This window comes from Triplophysa dalaica, chromosome 14 (genome assembly GCF_015846415.1).
Source record: "Triplophysa dalaica isolate WHDGS20190420 chromosome 14, ASM1584641v1, whole genome shotgun sequence".
NCBI classification, from domain to species: Eukaryota; Metazoa; Chordata; class Actinopteri; order Cypriniformes; family Nemacheilidae; genus Triplophysa; species Triplophysa dalaica.
This window is the reverse complement of record NC_079555.1, coordinates 6179109-6202396: the sequence shown is the minus strand read 5'-3', so window position 1 is coordinate 6202396 and position 23288 is coordinate 6179109. Positions and strand designations below refer to the sequence as shown.

At 36.6% G+C, this 23288-nt stretch overlaps 2 protein-coding genes across 5 annotated transcripts; both read left to right on the top strand.

The window, feature by feature from the left end:
- Positions 1-1237: 1237 nt before the first annotated feature.
- Positions 1238-19451, top strand: bmal2 (basic helix-loop-helix ARNT like 2). Of its 4 annotated transcripts, none has more exons than XM_056766061.1 (17): positions 1238-2182; positions 8850-8979; positions 9217-9270; positions 9360-9401; positions 9519-9676; positions 9772-9851; positions 10007-10099; positions 10660-10777; positions 10916-11062; positions 12191-12431; positions 13021-13127; positions 13985-14135; positions 14255-14322; positions 14484-14604; positions 14728-14812; positions 14896-14998; positions 15742-19451. In XM_056766061.1, exons 1-17 carry the CDS (start codon positions 2125-2127, stop codon positions 15891-15893), a joined length of 1908 nt encoding a protein of 635 aa, XP_056622039.1. In that variant the 5' UTR covers positions 1238-2124; the 3' UTR covers positions 15894-19451. The 4 variants fall into 4 exon arrangements, with proteins under 4 accessions (XP_056622039.1, XP_056622040.1, XP_056622038.1 ...); XM_056766062.1 differs by having other exon boundaries at positions 1240-2182; positions 14914-14998; XM_056766060.1 differs by lacking the exon at positions 1238-2182 and adding an exon at positions 6633-7258 and having other exon boundaries at positions 14914-14998.
- An 808-nt stretch (positions 19452-20259) lies between these two features.
- On the top strand, positions 20260-23007 carry si:ch211-245j22.3 (uncharacterized protein LOC563798 homolog). The gene is made up of 5 exons (XM_056765521.1): positions 20260-20330; positions 21497-21629; positions 22144-22293; positions 22425-22530; positions 22883-23007. Exons 1-5 carry the CDS (start codon positions 20260-20262, stop codon positions 23005-23007), a joined length of 585 nt encoding a protein of 194 aa, XP_056621499.1.
- The last annotated feature ends 281 nt before the right edge of the window (positions 23008-23288 follow it).

Sequence of the window (23288 nt, the reverse complement as noted above, 5' to 3'; positions counted from 1 at the left end):
CAGTAGAATAATTGCTTTTAAGCATAAAAAACACTTTTGAATGACTTTAGAAGTGTGCTGTCATGGGCCCATGAGACAAGAATACTTTGTTACGTGGTGTTTCCGTTTATTACCCTTTCTGTTTATAAAGACTGGAGTGACATCTAGTGGTTCACAGAAGCTATTTAGTTACCCTGTTGATCGCAAACTATATTTGCCAAAACATTGAGCCGCTTTTAACTATTCTACCATTTTGCACATGCTAGTTTTAGCTCTAGTTCATAATATTTTCGATTAGCCATTGCCTCGTTCTATCCTTACATAATTCAGAAAATAGATTACATTTTTAAAATTACATCAAATATGTAACAGTTTTGTTTTTAAATATGCCATAGCAGAACGTCAACCTTTGGTGTCTACTCCCAAAAGCTTTGCGTATTTAGGTATTAGGGATAAATGTTCCAAGTTGAGCTTGTTGGTGTTGAAACTAGTCGGATGTAAAAATAAATCAAAGTATTTGCAATTAAATAGATTTTCTTGAGCTACGGCTAATCAATAAATATTAAAATAATTTATAATATAACTGTATTTTCTTTATATAATATTTGTTAAAATTTGTATAATGTAAAATATATTTTACAAGGTAGCTAAGATGTAACACTATTATTAATATACAGTTGCTTTTGTGGGTGTTTAAAGTTTTTTCTTCGCCGGTTTGTTAGTTGCAGAAATAGTGTCAGTTTACTCTTGTAGTATTATATTGACATCATATTGACAAATTAGATTTTTTTAGTTTAGACTAGCAATGTTTGTCCACCAGTCGTCGCTGGTGCCTGAAAGTTGTATAAAATGTAAAACGCAGTATTTGTGACATTTGTATTCTACTGTATTTCTGCGTTTTATTTACATTTTGTAAATAACATTTTGTAAACATTTAAAATTTTGTAAACTCACAGTGATGATTAAAATAAAAGCAAGAACCAATGTCACTTTTGAAGTATCTTTATTATCTATCTTAACTGGAGAAATCAGCATATAGGCCTACATTATAGTTTGTCATTTATTTTCGAAAATAATATGAAAATGCAAATAAGCCTGAAAAAGTAAATACTGGGTGCTGTTGTACTAACATTTAAATGTGGTATGTCCAGTTTAGCTGTAAAAAACACAACCATTCAAATAAAAAACACCTGTTTGTCCTAGATTTTAAAAGCCTAACAAAACATACAAGACATACAAAAATATTTAAGTACTTCTTACAATGTATAATTCGATACATTTATGACAGGTAGGCCTATTTATATTGATCACAAACAGTTAAGAAAATATAATATAGAAACGGATTAAAACAACATCAGCTAAACCAAAACAAATTGTTCTCTAAACTCTTATTGTGTTATTAATAATTAGGTTATTGTGTGTCTCTCAAATTCTTCTAATTGTATACATTTAACCCGAAAATTTCACACAATAGGTGAAATACACAATTTAGCCAATACATCTATCCTTTTACGCGCTTTTGAAAGGCTGTAACCTCAACACCGAATATTAGGCTATATAACACTACAATAGGACCCTGCGTCCTATAATGTGCCACACAAAATGACCCAAAAAACTCTCTAAATATAAATATAAAGCTTATGGTGCATGAGTCACTGAATGATATACAAACATTAAAAGAACCATTTACGATATGATCACGTTACATATTGCATTCTAAAAGATGATACAATGTTGCCATCCCTCGTCAGTTCAGTCCCACATACCCCCATCGCATCCGTGACCGCATTTTTCTCGGCTTGCATAATGTATCGCGTGACTAGGTTAGTAACGTGAGGGACCTGACAGAAGAGAAGGCGGCGTTGATGACGGTAGGAGGAGATTCTGCGCCGTCGTCTTCCGCGTTTTCCCGGATTTCAACCACTGTCCTGGTTCTATCGTGTCTATCCCTGCACGTTTCTAAGCTCAGCCCACCCTCCCACTTAACTTAGTTGTAAAGAAGAAGAAAAAATCAATTACACAGGCAACGCCGCCCGCCCCCTCCGCCTTCACCTCATTCTCTTCCCCCTTTGCAAATATCCACTACCGCCTTCCTTCTCCACATGCAGCATCGGAGTCCAGGGCCCCGGCGTACCGGCTCCAGCCATGTCGGCGAGGAATACAGCGGCTGGTGGCGGTGACGGAGCGACGTGGGAAAAGACGGGTAATTCGCCTATTTAAAAACACCGGACGGGGCTGCTCGTGTGTTTTATTACGCGCTTTAAACGTAGAGATATTGCGGTGCTGTGCGGAGGAGAGGGGAGCTCGCGGTGTTCCCCGCTGATTGGTTTGCGCACTCGCGTTCGCAGAGAAACTAGGTCAGTAGTTCAGTAGAGCGAACTCTAGCAAGACGGAGCAGAAGCGCGTTGGACAAGTGCTCTGAATAACGACACGCAGTGCCACACTTTGGGTTTTTACGCTACAAAACAGTATTGCGCTTGTTACATTCTGTTGTTATGTGACGGAGAAGCGCATTTCTTAAGTCTGGTATATTGTGCCGTAGTTATTTTGGCCTTGGCAGGTTGACTGCCGTCACATTAGGTCTGCAGTGGCTATGCTAACTCGATTTTATGTCTCAAATGTAGTCCTACGGGTTTCTTCGCTTGTCAGTGGTCTCTTTTGACAGCTTTTGTTTACATTTGGGGGGGGAAACTGTGGTTTATTTATAGCTGGTTTCCCTATAGCTGGTTTTTTTCGAACCTCTGCACGGCCAAACGCTGCATAATTTGTATGAGTGTCTGGTCCAGAAAATAAGACAAATGTTCGTTTATATTTATAATATGCGTATATGCCAATAATTTACTCAGAGCTAGTAAAATCAATGTTTTAACCCTTTTTTTATTTGTCCTTTTGTCGGTTAGGCTATTACTGACAGTAGTCTAAAAGAAAATACATAACTTATCTGACGCGAGTGCTTCGAAATAATTTAATTGCTCACATAGGGCAAGATAGCCCTAAAAGTTTTTTTTATATTTGATTTATTCAAACTCATTTTCTTAAAAAATGCAGTAATGGAAATGTATGTAAAACGTTGAGATATTTACATTTTTTTGGGTCACACAGATACACATTCTGGCACACATGCCTTTTCTCAGTGGACTTTTTCACATCTTTAATGAGAGAAACTGTCTTGTGACGTATATAAGAATCATCAGTGTTGTGAGGTCATATAGTTGTGCTTGATGCAGTTTGTTTCGAACCTTGTAACGTGACTGTTGTGTAATATGTAGGTCAAACTCGGCACACTTGTAGGCCATGTGTGTGATGCCCTCCTCTTCATCATTAGTTGCTTTTCCCCTTCAATCGCTGATCATTTATACAACAAGGCTGTACACAATCTGTAGCACTAAAGCATCAGAAGTTCAGAGCCCTTCCTTATATTATAATTAAAAAGTTGTAAGGTAACTCGTCTGTCAGCTTGGTTTCTCTTGTGCCAGACCCCCTCCTCTTTCCTAACAGTGTAAACGTGACTGGAATGTAGGGTCTCATCTGGAAAGTATGTCTCTAAGGTAATTGGCCACAGAGTTAAAGATTCCAGTCATTTCAGTGTTTTTATTTATAGTCAGCAATTTATTAAAGGCCCAAACCTATAGATATATTCGGGTTGGCATATCCTACAAATAAATACAAATCCTGGGAAATTCTGTTGTTCAGATAAAGCACTGGAAACCTTATTAGGTAGCACACACAGTTTGGTTGTTTATGTTAACATTAGTTAAAAGAATAGATGACCATGAAATTTTTACATTATTTTAATCTTGATGGTAATTTCAACATTTAATGGTGCATGTTAAATATGTATAAAATTTGTAACTGTTAACACACAATAAACTAACACATTTCTATTGACGTCAACCAACATTACCAAAGACTAATAAATGCTTATATTGTCAGTTCATAGTTGTTCGTTAATGCATTTACTAATGTTAACAAATACAATCTTACTGTCATTTGTTACCATTTATGATTTTTAGAGATTTGCACTTTAATGAAATTATGTTTCAAAAACATATCACCACAAGATGATTTTATTTTTTAAGTCGTTGTAATTATTACTTTTATTTATTTAAATGAAAAATGATTTGCATAAAGCAGGCCTTTTATTTAATTAATTGTCCTTTGTTTATTTACTACTTGGATGTTTATTATTTATTTATATTAAAACACTGGATTGCACCTGCATGACTGTTTCTGAAGGGTAAAATAATTTAAATTGATCTCATGTAATTGTTGAGAAATGTGACTGTAAACACCTTGTTTGTCTTGTGTGTCATGTTGTGCATCTGCGTTCCCTCTCATATATAATAAATATGTATAACTTCATGAAGATGTTTATCATATTTAAATTCAATTAATAAAAAAAATACAAGATTTTTATGTTTTAATTGTGAGGATCTCAATGGAAACAGTCAGTTGATGTAGAGTATATGTTTTCATGTAGACCAGTGTGAAGAGGGAACCTTGTTTTATAACGGTTGAATGGTTATGCTGATCACTTAAGATTGCACTTTTTTTTAAATAATAAAATGACATAATTGGTCCTTGTATCGTGTTCCATTAGCTGTTTAAAGAGCAGCAGGGCAGTCTATGTCTTGAGCACCTATGCAATGACATATTTAATTTTTAGAATATGGCTGTGTACGTCTTAGCACCTTTACCCAAAACTTGAATAAATCTTCAGATCTTTGAGATATTTACAAAAGCAGAAATGTTACGTTTCTTAACATTTTATTTGAATTCTTTAGGAGTGTTAGAAAGTATTTCATAGATTTCAGTGTTTTCTGATTAGTCATTCAATTAAAATGACCCAATTATCAAAATAGTCATAATTGGTTTTTTTACTAATCGGTAGAAAAAATAACAACCATGAAGGCAAGGCAATGTTGTACTGTGCTTGAGAAATGAGGTCATGTCTGCATAACTGGGGAAGTATTTGGGACTGTTTATTTTATTTCGTACATCATCCCCTTCAGATTGTTGAAGTGTAGATATAACAAAATTCTGACAAACTGAAAAGAAACGTATGGATTTCCAATATGATAAAACGGATAATGTTAAACAGTGAGTTGTATTAAAGATGCATGGACAGGGATGGTTTGTTGTTGTACATTACTAACTGACAAGAAGATTTTTGTTGTTTTGTGTTTTAATAAGATAATATCTTCATTATTAGTAGTTTGTTTGATGTCACTTTATTAGCTGCAATGCTTGCTTTTCTGTTTAAACTAACAATGTATAAACATAATATGAGAGATGTGAGTGCTTTAAATGTATGCTGTTGTTTATTTTGGAAGAGGACATTTCAAACAAAACCCAAAATGTAACCAGTTACTTTTAACCTAAACAAAGTAAAAAACGTCAGAGACTCCTTAATGCCTGTGATCATAAATACATGAAAATATATATGTTACACTCTCTACTTTCCTAAAATTAAAACTGTGCAAAACCTTTTTCATAAATTGTTTTCAAAATGCCGACCCAGTCAGTGTCTAGATTTGTGCTTGTATACAGACTATACAATTTGTGCTGAAGAAAATACCTATAATATTCACTAAGCATAAAGTTGCAACAAATAATATATTAGCTTCTAATTTGCAAGAATGGTTCTCCATTTGTTTACAATCCAGCTATAAATTCATAATCCAGCGGTTGCTGGGTACTATGGCATATGATGATTAATGATTTGCAACCCAGCCTTTATTGATGCCCCCACACTTTCACAAATCACAGGCGAATGTAACTCAATGCAGACTCGCACTGGCCATTGGGCCAGCCCTGTTTTTTAGACATATTGGTTACTTGTTTGTCCAGCGTTAAACTGGATTAATTAATAATTCAACACCATGAAACAGGTTGATGGAATGCAGGTCTTTTAAAATACTACCAAGGTGTGGTGCTAAAACCGTGCCAACGTTCAATTTAAGTCAATGGAAACGCTGACCTACTTTTATGTACTATAGTCACTATCTTGCACAGCGTTTGACGTAAATTAAATAGAGTTTGGGCATGTTTCTTGTGCAGCTCTATGGTAACAGCGCAACGAATGAAGATTAAATAGGTCACCTTATGACAGGATATTTTTCTCCCCCGTCCAAGCATTCACAATTTTTCAAGTTGTTTACTTAAGTTTGTGTTTTGTCTTTAGGAGATTGAGGGACCAATGTGAAATGTGTGGGTGTGAATCAGCATTTAAACTGTATAATGGGCTCTATCCATGCGTTTCACGGTCAGAACCCTAAGCAGTTTCTGGTTGAGGAGACTTAAATCAGAGAGAAATGGAAAACGGGAAAATAGTTACATTAGCTGTAATACATTGTGGCACACAGCAGTGGTATATAGAATTGACGTTCTACCATATTTCGCTTCTATATACCACTGCTGTGTGCCGCAATGTACAATGTACATTTCTCTCTGCTTTAAGTCTAGCCAACCTGAAACTGCCTTGGGTTCTGACCGTGAAATGCAGAAGTCACACATGCATATAGCCCATTAAACTGGAAATTGTATTTTCTATAAATGTAAACCTGCATGCGGGTTAACTGGCCCGGTGGCTAGTGACGTCAGTGTGAATAGTGAGTTTGGCTTTCTCTTGTCTGAATGATTTCACACAACCGTCATGGTTGCTAGCATGTCATTGTAAGTCACTGGAGTTCGAGGCCAAATAATATCGTGAGCAAGTGAAAGACAAATTGCCATTGGGTGTGTCCATTTTACAGTCCTCATAAAACCAAATAATCCTGCGGCAGATCTTCACTCCAGCACACAGGATTAAAAATCAGGTTGTTGCCGATCTGTTAACCACTATTTAGGTCACTGGGCCTGCAAAGCGGTGTTAAATATAGAAGCCAGGGGCACAAGCTGTGTTTGGCATGGCCCTTTCCATTGTCGCTTAAACTTGGTGACAGTGTAGCTAGCAGCACACACACCCGACACCTGCACGTGTATGTTGGCCAATACAAGGTCATGTAGATGCGGTTCATGACCAGGTGAGGTGGAGTGTGTCTGTTGATCTTGGCTTAAAGCAGCAGGTGAAGCTGGTGGGAAAACAGATTGTGCCGTAAAAGCCTGATTATGAATAAGATGCTCTTCTCGTGGACTTTATGAATGGATTATGGGATATAGTGCTTAATGGCAATAACAGATGGCAAACGTGGTGTTATTGTAGCTCTTGCTGGCGGGAGAAGCTTTCGATACAAGAATGAAAACGTTGAACTGCCTAAACTCAAGTTCAGTTGTAAAAGTAAGTGAAACTCAATTTTGTATAGAAATTGAAAAGCACTATGGCTGTATGTAATGAAGAAAAAGTATTAACGTGTGCAATCTTTTCCAATGTTTTCTCAGCCTGTAAGGTCAAGTAAACACATTCAACTGTTTTTATTGAGGAAAGGTTATGAACAGTTCAGGCAAAATCTGATCGACACACCTATCTTTCTCCATTATCCTTTTGTGTAAAACCTTTCCCTGTTTTCTAGTGGTTTGTTCAGTGAGCTTCTGTTTTAACAAATGTAACAATGTAATATAAACACTGCTTTATTGACTTGTCACATTTTTGTAATGGGAGGCTTTATTTTTTTCACCTATCTCTCACTGTTTTTTTACAAATAATTAAATGCTTTAAAAATGAGTGTTTGCCAGTTGTTGTCGTTTTTCCAGTAGCAGAGATGTAAAGGAATTAGGGCTTTAAATTTAACCAATGTATTTGCTTTTATAATCAGTATAGGCCAGTGGTTTAAATTATACATTTTAACAACAATTTAACAATTTTTAGCATTGTGTTATATATACGGACCATTACGTTTGTATTGTTAAATTTAGTTAAATTTAGTAAATTGTTAAACTAGTAGGATACCTATAACCTAATTTATCCTGTTTATAATTCGCTTAAATGCTAAAATAGCATTTTGCTAATCATTTAATTTGATGCAGTTGTTATCAGAAATCATCTTTATATTTCTAAACTGATTAAAATTTTACAGACAGATATTTTTTACAATTAGTAAATCATTTAAAGAACATACACAATAGCATTATGAGTATCTCTTGAAACCTACAGAGAGTTATCACTTAGTCTTGTCGCTTTGGATAAAACCGTCTGCTAAATGACTAAATGTCAATGTATTGTACATTTTATTGAAAAAAGCATAGCGTTCTATATATTTGATAATTTTCCAGTTTTTATGATTTCTTAATTACTTAACTACATAGAATTATAATGCAGTTAAATGTAATGTTGGCTAGATAGTATAACCTCCCTGGTATATTTAAATCAGAGAAATTTATAATATCCTTTGTTTTTTAAGTCTTATTTGTACAGAAAGCTAAAGACTGTATATAAAATTTAAGTCACATATGCAATATGTCTGTTTCAACCAATACATCTGGAGGAAAGGAACAACGAATGCGTAATGTGGGTTTTGCGATGTTGAAGTAGGTTGCCTGTGTTGTGCTGGGTTGCCCAACCTCATTGCGACATCTTTACGTGGACTTTTCTGTGTTGCCACACCTCCAAGAACTCAGTTTAAACTGGGTGTCTGGGTTTTAAGATAACACTAAAAACATCTTTCTCGTAACGACTTTTGCGATGTCCTGTGTATTATTTAACCACCGCACAGACAAAATGTATCACCCTGAATTCACGAGAAAAAATCTTAGATTGTTTGTGCACCAATTACAGATGGTCTGATTCTTTAGATGTCCGTTATAAAATCAATTCCGTTCTGCCCTGGTTCCAAAATATAGTACGTCATCGGACATTGGAGCGCTCTCTTGTTGAAGTTGTGTTTTGGTATCTTCCTTTTGCTAAAATGATTTCCTTCCTCCGTCTATGGCAGGAGATGCATTAGAGGAAGAACCTCTGGGTCTCTCTGTCTCTTTGTCTGGTTCGATGACCCCCACCTCAGCCGCTGGCATGGCCTCTGGCATGGAGCTGCCCAGAAAGAGGAAAGGCAGCATGGACACCCAGTGAGTATATTTATTTACAAAAATGTAGGGATAATGTACATGTGTGATTATGAAGAGATTTTTATAGTCTCATTGCATGACTAATGTCCTCTTGCTTGGCCTGAATTCCCCATCTCAGTTTTCTGAATGAGTTCAGATGCACTGGAAAGAGAAGTGTGTGGTTTGTGTATAGTGCAAGCTTAGAATCAATGCAGCATTTTATGAGTCACTTTAATCATCTCGGCACTTTGTTACCAGGGAGACAAAATCTGCATCGAATCTAGATGAGGATATGGAGGACGATCAGGGCAGGTACTGTGCCCATTATCAACAACTAAAACCGCTCTTCTGATTCATGCCTGTATTCATCATTTTTAACATTGTTAATTATTCTATTGCAGATCGGAAGGAGATGACCAGCAACTAAAAATTAAATGTATCAGGTACTTATTTACGCTTATTTATGATACTTTGAGTTAAGGGGGATACATACATTTTTTTATTTTAATTAAATTTTGTGATGATTTGAAACATCTAAAAAGTCTCATTGGGAATTGTAGGGAACCTCACAGTCAAATAGAGAAACGACGACGAGATAAGATGAATAACCTGATCGACGAGTTGGCAGCGATGATTCCCACCTGTAACCCCATGTCCCGCAAGCTTGACAAACTCACTGTGTTACGAATGGCTGTCCAGCATCTCAAATCGCTCAAAGGTACCTGTTACTGTCTTTACTGATAGCGTGGACTAGTCAATCATACCTTATGACCCTAAACTGTGATGGATGTTGTTAAATATAATGTTTTTTAGGTGCGTCCAGCTCCTTTGCAGAAGCCAATTACAAACCTGCGTTCCTTCCTGATGATGAGCTGAAACACCTTGTTCTGAGGGTAAATGTAATTTGTACTGTAGTATTTTTTGGGGAAAATAAAGGCGAATTTGTGAGCGTGTGAATATAAATAATGTATTTCATATAAGTAGGTCATTTTGACTGCTTCTTGTGGAATTACGAAATCAATTCTAAATGACTTCCTTCTTTGTCCAGGCTGCAGATGGATTTCTCTTTGTGGTTGGCTGTGACCGTGGAAAAATCGTCTTCGTCTCGGAGTCAGTTTCGAAAATCCTCAACTACAGTCGGGTAGGAGAGTTTGACTAAACTTGTTAAAGGGATAGTTCACCCTAAATAAAAATGTGTTCAACATATATTTACCATCATGACACTCAAATTATGTATATGAATCTTTTCTTTTATGGAACACAAAAAAAGATACTTTGAGAAATGTCTCTGTGGTTTTGCGTCCATACAAAGTCAGCGGGGCCCAGCATTGTTCGGTTACCAACCTTCTTCAAAATATCTTCTTTTGTGTTCTGCAGCAGAAAGAAGGTCATACAGGTTTGAAATGAGTAAAGATTTTTTATTTTTGGGTCAACTATCTGATACTTTTTAAACAAAATAAAACAATGTCTTGAAAATAGTGACCGTTTGACTATTTAAACAAAGGAAAAATCTTTTTTGACAGTAGTCACCCTTTGACTAGTATTTGAGAGTAATTTCGACCAACTCTTTTGATCTGCAGATAGTGTATTTGAATGCTTTAGAAAAACATTTGATTGTCTTCTGATGATAAATGATTCAGCTAATGACAGCATGTGAGTCAGCAGTGGGCGCGTGGCTCAACCGATCGTTTATCTCCACAGACGGAGTTGATCGGGCAGAGCCTTTTTGATTACGTTCACCCCAAGGATATTGGGAAAGTAAAGGAACAGCTTTCCGCATCTGAGCTCTACCCGCGAGAGCGCCTCATAGACGCCAAAAGTAAGTGTGGCATATTAAAGTGTTGTGTGACATGCTAATAAGTCTTTTTGTGAATGCAAATCTTGATCTGCTTAGTGAATGTGTTGTATAAGTGGATATCCCCGCCCACCCTCTGTTTTACATTAACTGTGTGTGTAGCGGGGTTGCAGGTGCAGGCTGAGCTTCCTGTCAGTGTTGCTCGGCTCTGCTCCGGGGCGCGGCGTTCCTTCTTCTGTCGAATGAAGTACAACAAAGTGACCGTCAAAGAAGAGAAGGGTTTTCAGGCTGCTGGCTCAAAAAAGAAAGGTTAGTAACACCAACACAGTACTCTCTTATCATATTGAATTTCTTGTTCGTAAATCTGGGTTTCTATTCACCAATGGTGATTTTAAGTGAATCAAACTAGAATTAGTTGTGGTGTTTAGAAGAAATGTATGGAGCAAGAAATTAAATAAAGGTAAACGGATTCAAAGCAACAACATAAACAAACGTTAATGAGCATGCATGCTTTTGTGGCCTCAACTTAACTTCCGCTACACTTCTGATAACAAATAAAAGAAACCGAGAAGAACCGTTACTTGGCTTAATTTAGCTCAATATTTTAAATTTAGACTGTGGTACCAAGTTCAACCGCTAGATGTCAATGTACCATACGGCTTCTTCAAATGCAACAGTTATACGACCTATTTAACAAATTGTTTATTTAATCAAATTAACAAACAACAAAATTCAACTAATTGATTATTAAATACAATTATTATTCATTGTAATAATGATTTAATTAATATGAATATAAATTATAAATAGTTTTATTATAAGCAACTAGCCAAATTAACAAACACAGAACGGAAGTTAACTTCGGGCCTGGCGCGGGCGTCCAATAAAACAGTCTATTGTTTGCTTTAGACGACCAGATGGTATCAATGAACGGTAAACATTTTTATTCCTTCTTGCCAAGGCCCAATGGATTTTTGTGACCGCTTTGTAATCTCTTTCATTCATTTCATGGTGCCCTCTGGTGGTGTGGAGGCAAGACAAATATAAAGTATGCACCTGTGGTTCCAGACTTTAGAGAAAGAAAGTATGTGTCTAGTTGAGTAGATATGCAGGCTGTCATTTTGAAAGAAGTTAAGGATTGCTACTTCAACATGCATACTAAACAAGCAAAAAATTATGGATATTTACCTTTCCTCTATTCTCAGCGCACTATTAGAACTCACGTTTTGTTTTACATTTAAGCTGAACCACATTTTACAATTACCTCCATTTGATTAAAAACATATTTAAAATAATTGGTCCGTTTCCTTCAGCTCATGTTTTTTATAGTTAATCTTGCAAAAGGTTTTCTTCATCTTCCTCAACACATGGTGGGACATTTGGCATTATATATTGACTCTAGTTTGACGCCATGTGATTGACTATCTGCCCCAACAGAGTCGCAGCGGTACTGTACTGTTCACTGCACGGGCTACATGCGCACCTGGCCCACGCGCCAGCTAGGCACAGAGGGAGAGGGAGAGGGGGACAAAGACAGCTCCTACTTTAGCTGCCTGGTTGCGGTTGGCCGTGTTCACCCCCACACCCTCCCTCAGGCCAATGGTGAGATCAAGGTCAAGCCAACCGAATTTGTCACCCGCTATGCCATGGATGGCAAATTCACCTTTGTGGATCAACGGTATGTTGACTCTAGATTTCAGCAGACTGCAGTATCTTCTTTTCAAACTAACTATGTTAGTTATTGGGAGACTTTGTTGTTTTGCATAAATTCTTTAGCTTGTGCTGATCAGGCCACCTTTTTTCACCGATTTACCAAGAAATCCACAATATTTTGGTAGCCTCTTTTGTTTGTGTTCTTTTCCAACATCACATTTTATGAAGCTTGTAGCACAGCAATGCAATTCTTTGTAAAAGAAACATTGCCAATATCTTATTTCTCTTACCAGTGTTGCTGTTTTTTTACATTGACTTTTAAACAAAACCATTTTGATTTAAAATACTTTTACATTTAACTAGTCCTTTATTGCAATTAAATGTGAAGAGAATAAAGCTGAAGTGTAAATTATCCAAAAATGTAATAGTAATAATAATGGCTTTTAAAACGGTATCTCGCATTAACTTTCAAGGTTCCTGAAGCAAGTTTATATAGACAACCAATCCACATAAAGTGATGAGAAAGTATTGTAACATTAAAAAAATTCAAGCGTCACCTTTAAACTTAAATTGAAAAATATGATGAATAATAATTCTCCACTCGTCCCACACAGAGCCACCACCATTCTGGGTTATTTGCCCCAGGAGCTGCTAGGCACATCATGCTATGAATATTTCCATCAGGACGACCTGCCACATTTGGCAGATAGACACAGAAAAGGTACACTTCAAAATTGTTTCCCATTAAATTGATACACACAAGCAAAAATAATTTCTGTGTTGTTTACTTACCCTCACGCTGTATGACTTTCTTGTGTAGAACACAAAAACAACAGCAGAATGTCCATATGCTTTTTTTTCGGAGAAAAGGTGGATTTGGACTAGGGACAACTGTGGTCACCATTCACTTTAATTCAAGTCCAAGCTGATGTTTGCTTGAATACTAATTTTGTGTTCCGTGCAAGAAAACGGTCATATAGGTCAACATAAGGGAGTAAATTATAACAGAATTTAATTGTTTTTGTGAACAATATAAAGACAGAGTGTACAAACTTGCTGGGCAGATTTGTAAAGGGAACACAAATGCTCATCGGCCATCGTTATTCATTAGTATATTACTGGAAAACAATCGAACCCCTATTGATGGCAAGGCCAGTTCCTTAGTCAGAATGTAATGGAATACTATTCAATTACATTGCAAATATAACTAGACATGTTTTAAAGGGCTAGGTTACGCCACATTTAAACAAAATCTGTGGTTGTTTTCTCGCCCCCATTTTGTTTTAAACCAATATGACTTTCTTGTGTGGGAAAAACAAGAGGAGAAGTTTCATAGAATGTTGATGCATTTTATACATACAATGTCAGTGAATGGTGACTGAGGCTGTCGGTCAGTAACATTCTGCCTTGTATCTCCTTTTGTGTTCCACGGAAGAAAGAAAGTCATATAGGTTTGGAACAACACAAGGGTGAGTAAATAATGACACAATATTTATTTTTGGGTAAACCAAGTAAATATGTATGCTGTTTCATACACGGAATGCTGTTCATGTAACTTGCATCTTGGTCTCTCTCCAGTGCTGAGGAGTAAAGAGAAGATCGAGACAAATTGCTATAAGTTTAAAACGAAACATGGCTCTTTTGTCACCTTACAAAGTCAGTGGTTTAGTTTTATAAATCCCTGGACCAAAGAAGTAGAATACATAGTGTCAACCAATACGGTTATATCGTAAGTACCAGCATCTCTTGTTTGCTTTTACATGATTTTAATGAATCTGTTCTGATTCCCGAGTTGTACGGCAGTTAAAATAACAGATTATTTTCGGACTGTTTTCCCAACTGACTCAGCGATAAAAGTAATCCAGATGGATCAGGGGATAAAGCCGAGCAGCCTAGCAGTTCGAAGGCGTCAGAAGGTACGTGTTGTAAATATGTTGTGTTTCTAGGTGGCCACATTACATTTGTTATGGGATAGCCTTACTACCGATTAGATTTCTCAAATGCCAGAAAAGTATGTTTTAATATAATTTGATTTGTGTATAAATAATATATATATTTTGTGTGTTTTGCTTCAAAGATGATGTCAAAAAGTCCCAGCAAGTACCAATCATCCCGGGTATATCCAATGCATCAGGCACAATGATTTATGCTGGCTCCATAGGGACCCAAATCGCCAATGAGATAATGGACTACAATAGGTAAAACAACTTATTGTACCTAGAAAGCCAAGAAATGGGTTGGTCCAACACAGACTAGAAAGAAAAAAATAAATAAAATTCCAAATCCCTACATGGCTTCTGATGTCACACTGTTTTCTTAAGGATGAACTCCTCACCATCCAGCGGCAACACAAGTCCGTTCAGTTTACCACAGGACAAGTCTCCACTTGCACAGACCAGCAGCAATGTAAGTCCACACAACAACACCGTCTGTGTTTAAAAATTAGATTTGCTTGTGTCAACCTTTGTTGCCTCATTCTGACATTACAGTGCTCCTCATGCTTTAAGGTGCCAAATGGGGAAGCAACAGACATGGAGATACCTGGAAAGTCGAGCTCGGAGGAGGATGCACGGGGTGGTGAAAATCTCATGGGTAGATGTAACGTCATTCTTAGTTGAAGTTAATATCAGTTTTTTTATCTGGCAGACCATGCAGTGCTGTGAGTGGATTACAGTTTGACCTTACAGACATGTTTGAGTTGAGGTTCACAAGGAATGAATACATTTCGAATAATGTTGTTCCTGACTGTTTGTTCCTAGCTCTCACCATGAATTACTTTGTTTTCCTTCTTATTCTCATTACTATTTTAATTGCTCATTTAAATTCAGTAATAACGTTATGAAAACTAAAAATTTAGTATTCAAAATAATTATGTAATACACATAATACTGCGGCAAAAGCAATATTGACTTTTTTAAAGGTATAGTTCACACAAAAACAAAAATTCTGTCATCATTTACTCACCACCATGTCATTTCAAACCTTTATGACTTTTCTTTTCTCTTTTTCACACCCATTCACTATTGTAAGGACACAAAATCAATGCAAGTGAATGGGTGCTGGCTAACAACATTTTTCTAAATATCTTCATTCGTGTTCTGCGGAAGAAAGAAAGTCACACTGGTTTGAAATGACGAGTAAATGATTACAGAATTTAAATTTTTAATTTTCTTAATACTTGGTCAAACAAGCAGACATTTGCCATTGGTAAATTAAGTTAATTAGTACCTTTAAATTTTAGGTTTTGGCAACAATGCGATACTTAAGATACTGTACATATTACTTTAATTCATTAAAACTATAATCCTTTGTCTACTTCTGTTCGTGTCCTTCAGAAGCAAGCCCTCAGTTGGATCTGGAGGGGGTCCCGGGGTTGAGCGCTCTCAGCACTGATGAGGCAGCCATGGCCGTCATTATGAGCTTACTTGAGACTGATGCCAACCTGGGTGAGGCTGTGGACTTTGATGAGATGCACTGGTCTCTGTGAACACAGCTCCAGCTATTCTTCATCTTATCTGGAGATTTCGAACCATTCATTAACTTTCACCGGGCAGCTGGCCTTTGACAGTCCTATTGCTTTTATGTTTTTAAATTATTAGTTTTTTTAATCACGTGGCAGATCATCTGATGGCTAACCCTTGGAACTCAAGAGTTTGTAAGATGGACTCTTTGGGTCTCTCGGAGCTGAATACCTTAAGCAACAAGACCAGGTTTTATTTGGTCTGGCATGCAGTTTCTTCATCTCAGCTCTGAGGTCACTTCTGCCCTCCTTGGCACGTATTGATGAGAGACATACTTGGCCTGGCTCGACGTGTCGAGAAAAACATGCCTCTGCCAAGCCGTAAGGCAAAAACGATCCATTGGTATCTGGATTTCAAAACAATTTCCTTAGCCACTCAACACTTGAACTGTGTACTGATGCTTTAAAGCAAAGATGGATTCATTTTTGTTTTTGAAAGAAAGAAAATGGGACTCCTTTGGCAGGGGAAGCCTGGTAGTTATTCAACCTTTTTAAACAGAAAGCATCCTGTTTTAAAATGAACAACAATGTGGGGTTTTATTGCGGAGCACTTGTGGTCAAACAGAAGTACTTGAAAGACTTTAGAAACATGAAAATTGAGGATCACCTTTAGGCCTGACCATTTATTTTCCTCCGTCTACAAACCTGTGTGTGAATATGTGCATTTCCCTTAGACTGCCCTGCTGCTCTTCAAACAGTGTGATAGTCGTGTCGATCTGCTGTTGTGAAGGAATGTTTGGATGAGAGGAGATGGGCTCACAGAAGCGGAAGTTTGTCTACAAATAAGGGCAGGGTTTCTCAGGGAACTATACTGCGTGGAAATAAAACCTTGAAATCCTTTATTAAAAATAAGCCAAGAACCAATTGTTTGAGCTCTGATAATGTTAAGATGGTGTTAATTTCATCACCATAAATTATTTTGTAGTGAGTTTTGTCTGAACTCTGCATCTGGGGAATTCACCATCCCATTTCATGGATGGGAATAACTAATTTGGGGAATTGCTAAACTGAACTTGAAATGCTAACATAAGCACTTTTTGTTTGGATAAAGCAGTAGAGTGACGAGGAGATACGATTCAATATATTTTTCAAACCGTAGACTAATACAAATTTTGAGGAGTCACTGAGGCATCCTGCGCAAAGAATAATTTATCGAATCTAAAATGGGGAGATCTGTCATTTAGTCACCCTCTTGTTGTTCTAAGCTAATGACTTTTACACTGACATTTTTTTGTGTTCCTCGGAAGAGCATTGCTCATTTCCATATAGCAAAGGAGTGTAATGAGAAGGAGCTAAGCCAAGTACTCTGTACAACTTGTGCATTATTCAAGATGTTAGTCCGAATCCCTCCCTTATAGCTTTCAAGTTTTAGGAAACTTTGGGTTTATCTATGGTATCTTTATTGATCTTTGTTGTCCTTTATGGAGCTTAATAGCTTGTATGGAAAGTAAAATATATAACATTGGTGTTCCACTGAGGGACGAATTTTCACTTGAAATATTTCTTGTACTGACCACAGAAGACCTTATAACGTGTTTTCAGGATTTTATATTCACAATGTGTGATTTTTTTTTTTACCTGGTTAGAAAAATACTTTAAAAAACAATACGCCTTGGCAAATGAGCAACATAATCTTGTTGTAATTGTCTCAAGAGCGATTCATATTCACAATGTCCTTTTTACTAATAATAATTCCAAGACTTCAGCATTGGAGGATGACTGAGAATTAAAAAATCTAAAACACCATCATCTAATTTGCCCAGGAAACTCACTGAATTCCCATTGCAGCAATGCTTCATCAGAACTTTTTCTTTTAAAAGATGAGCGTTATTGAACTGATTTACTGTGATTGTGCAGACGTGCCACATAGGGGTGCAATGGCCTTGCACAACGAAAGGTGTGATTCTTACCAATATACCAAAGTAATTTGACCACGGAGATATTTTGAGCACCCTTAACTCTCAGCTGCCCTGTGCTGTCAGAAGTTGTGTAATTATGTGGCAATGATGTGAGCTGCTTTTAAAAAGGTCTTCATGTCATCTTGTGTGTTGTCACATGCTTCCGAGAGCTTACTTGAAGAAACCAACCCGCTCCAGCCGACTGCATAAAACGCAGCAAGATGACACTTTACCTTTACTTTATCTCCATCTTTCGTTTCTTTTCCTATCCCAGACGCCTTTGCAAACAAATGCATTATTCACATATAAGGGGTTCACGTGTAAGGGCTTGTCACACAGCAGGCTATTCGGAATTCTGAAAAGCTTCCCTGGGAACCTTTGATTGGGCGGTTATGGCCTTAAAGGGACAGTTCACCCACAAATAAAATTCTCTCATCAATAACGCGCCCCAAATCTGTATAAATTTCTTTGTTGTGATGAACAGAGAAAGATATTTGGAAGAACGCTTTTAATCAAACACTTCTTGGCCAACATTGACTACCATAGTAGGACAAATTACAATGGTGGTCAAAAGGGCCCCAGAACTGTTTGCATTTCTACATTCTTCAAAATATGTTTAAAAGAACAAAGATATTTATGGCAGTCAATGGTGGCAAAGAACTGTTTGGTTACAAGCATTCTCCAAATATCCTTCTCCGTATTCCTCAGTACAAAGAAATGTATACAGATTTGTAACAACTTGAGGGAGAGTTAATGATGACAGAATTGTTTGGGGGAACTGTTCTTTTAAGCACAGGAACAACGGCTCTAACCAAAACTCCTAATAAAGACGCTAAAAGACGCTAAAAGGGTTTTTCACAGTGATAAGTGATTTCTTGGTTCCCCAAAGATCCTTTTAAATCAAAGCTATATATTATGTCGTTTTTGTAGTCTGATGATGGACCTTTTCTTTTTTAGAGTGAACTGTTCAAGCTGTGCCATATCTGCAGGCAGGTCCCATAAAGGTTTTGTTTTCCCATTTGAATCTGCATTTCATGCATCTCTCCATAATGTTTTGGTTTTGAATGTGACTGTTCAGTTTGGAGTGTCATTCTTTATTTGCACTTGGCAGACATCAAGTACTGTACTGTAGGTTAGAACCACAGACCTTGTCTTCTAGCATTCTTGTCCTCATTTCAGTCTGAATTTGTGCAGCCTAAGCAATTTCTTGATTGTTATATTGTTCCAGTAATATTCATGCATGCCTTTTTGTGAACCCTTTGCTTTCTCTTTGTCACTTTGTTTGTTACCTAAGGGTATCGGATAAAGGTATTTGCCTTATAAGACAGACAAAGACTTGTTCGTTTGTTCCATTTTGTTTACGTCTGTCTTGAGTGTGTGATGAGAGAATCTAAAGACTGTTCATCCACTGGGTTTAGTCAGTTCACGGTTTATCGTGGAATATCATGTTGGGTTAAGCCAGAGATCTGCATGACCCCCTTTGTTTTATGCTTGTGTCCTCCCTCCGTTTGTTATCGAGCATTTGTATGACGCCATTGCTGCTGCTGTCTACAAGTCCGGTTTGTTGCAGATAATGTGTCTCTACAGACCGACATGTAAAACGAATCTTAAATAAAAAACAACATTAGTTTCCTGTAAATGTGTCTTTCATGTGTATGACAAATCTTGACTATCACAATATATACAGAATGTTTGCATGGCTTTATTTTCCCTCATGCGGTTCAAAATCTTTGTCATTTTCTTCTGTGAAACACGCAAGATATTTTTATAAGTTTCTCAGTGCTGCTTGGTTACCAACGTTATGCAAAATATATTTTGTTTTCAGCAGAAGTAAGTCATACAGGTTTGAAAGGACACGAGGGAGAGTAAATGAATGAAAGAGTTTATATTTTTTGGGTGAATTACATTTTTTGGGTGAATTTGGTTAAGCTGAATCTTACCCAGAACAGCTTAACCAAAGTGGTTTAGTTGAGAGCAATGCGGACAAAGATGCTGATGAATCTAGATAACCAATCTTCAGCAGGTTCTCAAAAACATTCACATCCATGTTACGTCTCAGAACCCCAAGTGATGTATACTACGTTATTTGTATCTAGGTCACCAGGACAAGCCAGCACACATGCAACTGACACACGTGTTCACAGCGCTAAAGAAATAAATATTTCAATTATACTTGAAAGCATTTTGGGTTATTGAAACAAGTCGATCAGAACAAGTATTTTATGAAACACACTTTCATGTACGTGTCCCTGAATGCGGATGCTATTTCGATTCGTCACTTACCTGTCTGTTGCCCTTCTGCTAGGAGATTAGTCCCGTTTAATTTCACAGATGCAAAAGATCTGGGTAAGAGTGATTATGTGAAAGACAAATAAGCCAGGCTCTAGTGTGTGTATATATATGTGTCAGTTGTGGATTTTGTAGCGCTGATGAAGATGGGACAGGCTGCAAACTTACCCTGCAGAAAAAGTGGTACATATGTCACTGAGCTTTATGAATGGTTCAGGTAAGTTTGCTCAATGTAAACTAGACCTTCAGATGGCATTTGATTACAAAATGGCATACATGCATGTGATTTGCTGTTATCTAGACGTTTTATTTGCAAAATAAACTCTTTTTTTATTATTAACTCTCTTACTATAAGTAGGTTATCTGTTTGTTTAACCCAGAGGGGCTTTTGTCTTCACCTTTTACTCTATTCTGGAACATTTTGTGTTGTAAAGAATACTCTTATTTTGTATTGTATTTTTAATGTGTAATTTAGCTGTATTTGCAAGGCATGCTGTAGCCTAAATAATGCTTGTAGACCACAGTTTCTTAATTTGGATATTGTACCTTTATTCATTAACCTGGATCCTGTATACTCACTTAACTCTTCTACGGTGTCATTTTCAATATCTGAAAGTAAATATCATTGCAATAGTTAACAAAACATCCTACCCTGTAGCATTTTTAAACATGTCTATAAATGTGTTAAACTTTACCCGTAGTTGATTTTCTAGGGCACCTTGACTTTAAAGAAAATATATTTATGTAACTGGAAAACATAATGCAATATATTAAAAATAGATTTACTTAATGAAACCACGTGTTCTTTTGTAAAAAAAATGTTTTTAATTCGGTCAGCAGCATTCCTGTTCACTATAAATTACCAAATATATTCCTTAAATTTATTTTTATATTAAACGATTTAATGAGAAAAATATATAGAACAATATATTTTCTTTGCCTAAGGGATGCCATCCAGAGATTGTACTAAATATTTATAAATTGCCAGGTGTAGGCCTTAATATGGCAATAAAACAATTGATTTTAGCTACACTTAAATAAGTTTCACTATCCACTTCTATGTTTATTCCAAGGTTATATTAGTTAGTTAAATTTTTTAAAACACTTCTGTTCATTGAAATCAAATCAAATATTGGCCTAAAAAGTATTGGAAAAACTTGAACTAAACTTTTAAATGTTGCCTCAGAAATCGACTGAAATAAGTTTAACGCACTAGAATTATAATAGTGAACAAAACTAAAAAAAAACTGAGATTAAAAATAATCTTTCATAGCAACAAAAAAACATAAAAATGAAAACTCTAAAAATAAAAGCTAATATAATAAAACCAAACTAAACTAAAAACAAAGCTATAATAACTCTGGTTCATTCCATGTTTGCCAGGAAATTCCTGAACGAGTGTCCCAGTGGATTGATCACCCTTCACGAGTTCAGACGTCACTTCTGTAATGGCACTGTGGGAAAAGAGTCTGCAGAGTATGCCGAGCAGATCTTCCGCACGCTAGATAACAATGGGGTATTACGTTACGAGCTCAAAACTAGATTTAACTTTGTCACCTGACTTGACATATGATGTGTTAAGCCTGGTGTTTTTCCACTGGTTTTGCAAAACTTCACGCAAGACAAGTTCTACCAATGGAATAATAATAAGGATAGGCCTATTTGATAACATTAGCAGGCCTATTTTATGACACTAGTAGGCCTAGATGCAAAAGATAACAACTAACAGTGGACAAAATATTTGTTCAGAATTTTGGGAGGAAATGTTAGCAAGTTCATTGTGCACTATTGATTCATATTAAGTTACAACTTTCAATAAAAAATAGGACATTGTAAAATTAACATGAACTACGATTAATAACTGATGTAGAAGTATTGTTTATTGTCATTTCATGCTACTGTATAATGTCAAGAAATTCCACAACTTTACCAAAGCATCTGCCAAAACATTTTTGACATAAATATTTATTTAGTGGCCTCAGTATGTGTATTAAGGATAGGGCTCATAACATGTTTGTGTCATCTATCAGGATGGAGTTGTAGACTTCAGAGAGTATGTGACAGCCATCAGCATGCTGATAGAGGGTTCGACGGTGGAGAAGCTGCGATGGTCCTTCAAACTCTATGACAAAGACAAAGATGGAGCCATAACACGGTCAGAGATGCTTGAAATCATGCAGGTAGTTAATTGTTTTAGGAACTTTACTTACTTTATATAAATTGATGATAAGTATTCCTCGGATGTGAACAAATATATTTCATTGTTCCACTAGAGGGCAGTATATAATTGCAAGTTGATGCTTGTTCTTAGGCCGTGTACAAAATGAGTGTAGCAGCATCACTGACCAAACCTGATCCACTGACTGCTGAAGAGTGCACCAATAGGATATTTCAAAGGCTGGATAAAGACAACAATGGTATTTGCACTTTCATTGCACTTGCATTACATATTTCCCTGCTGAAAACAACACAAATTCTACTTTGTTCATTACAATACCATCATGAACCAACATCTGTTTATCATTAAACACATCTTTATCTTGTGTGGGCCTTATCCCAGTAGGATGAAATGATTGAGTGATATACAAGTTCCTGAAAGGTGTTCCTATGTCCCAGACAACATCCCACCAACAGTAGCCAAAATGTTACCAGTAGACCAAAACAGACCATTAGAGTCTCCAAAAAAATCAATACAATTGCTATGAAAAGCCTTTTTTAACATGTGACAGTTCACACAGCTATTTTTCTTCATCCTTCTTTTTTGTAAAGCCGCGATCAGTCAAGAGGAATTCATTGAAGGGGCAATGAATGATGAATGGATCAGGGAAATGCTGGAGTGTGATCCAAACACAGTGAAGATGGAGAGGCCGGTGAAAGGACACACGGGCATCTAAGCTATAAGTTTCTTTTAAATAAATCATAAATTAAGCTGTATGTACAGCTAAGATTGCACAGGCTCCATTTAGGCTGTACTTCATGTACAACGGCGTTCATCTAACAGCTGGTAACAGCTAAGCAACTGACAATTTTGACCAAGAAATACCTTATATGGACCAAACACAGGGAAAGACCACTCATCTATTTTTCTTTATCCTTTTTTTTTATAGGCATGATCATTCAAGTGGAACTCATTGAAGGGGCATTTAATGATGAATGGACCATAGAGATGCTGGAG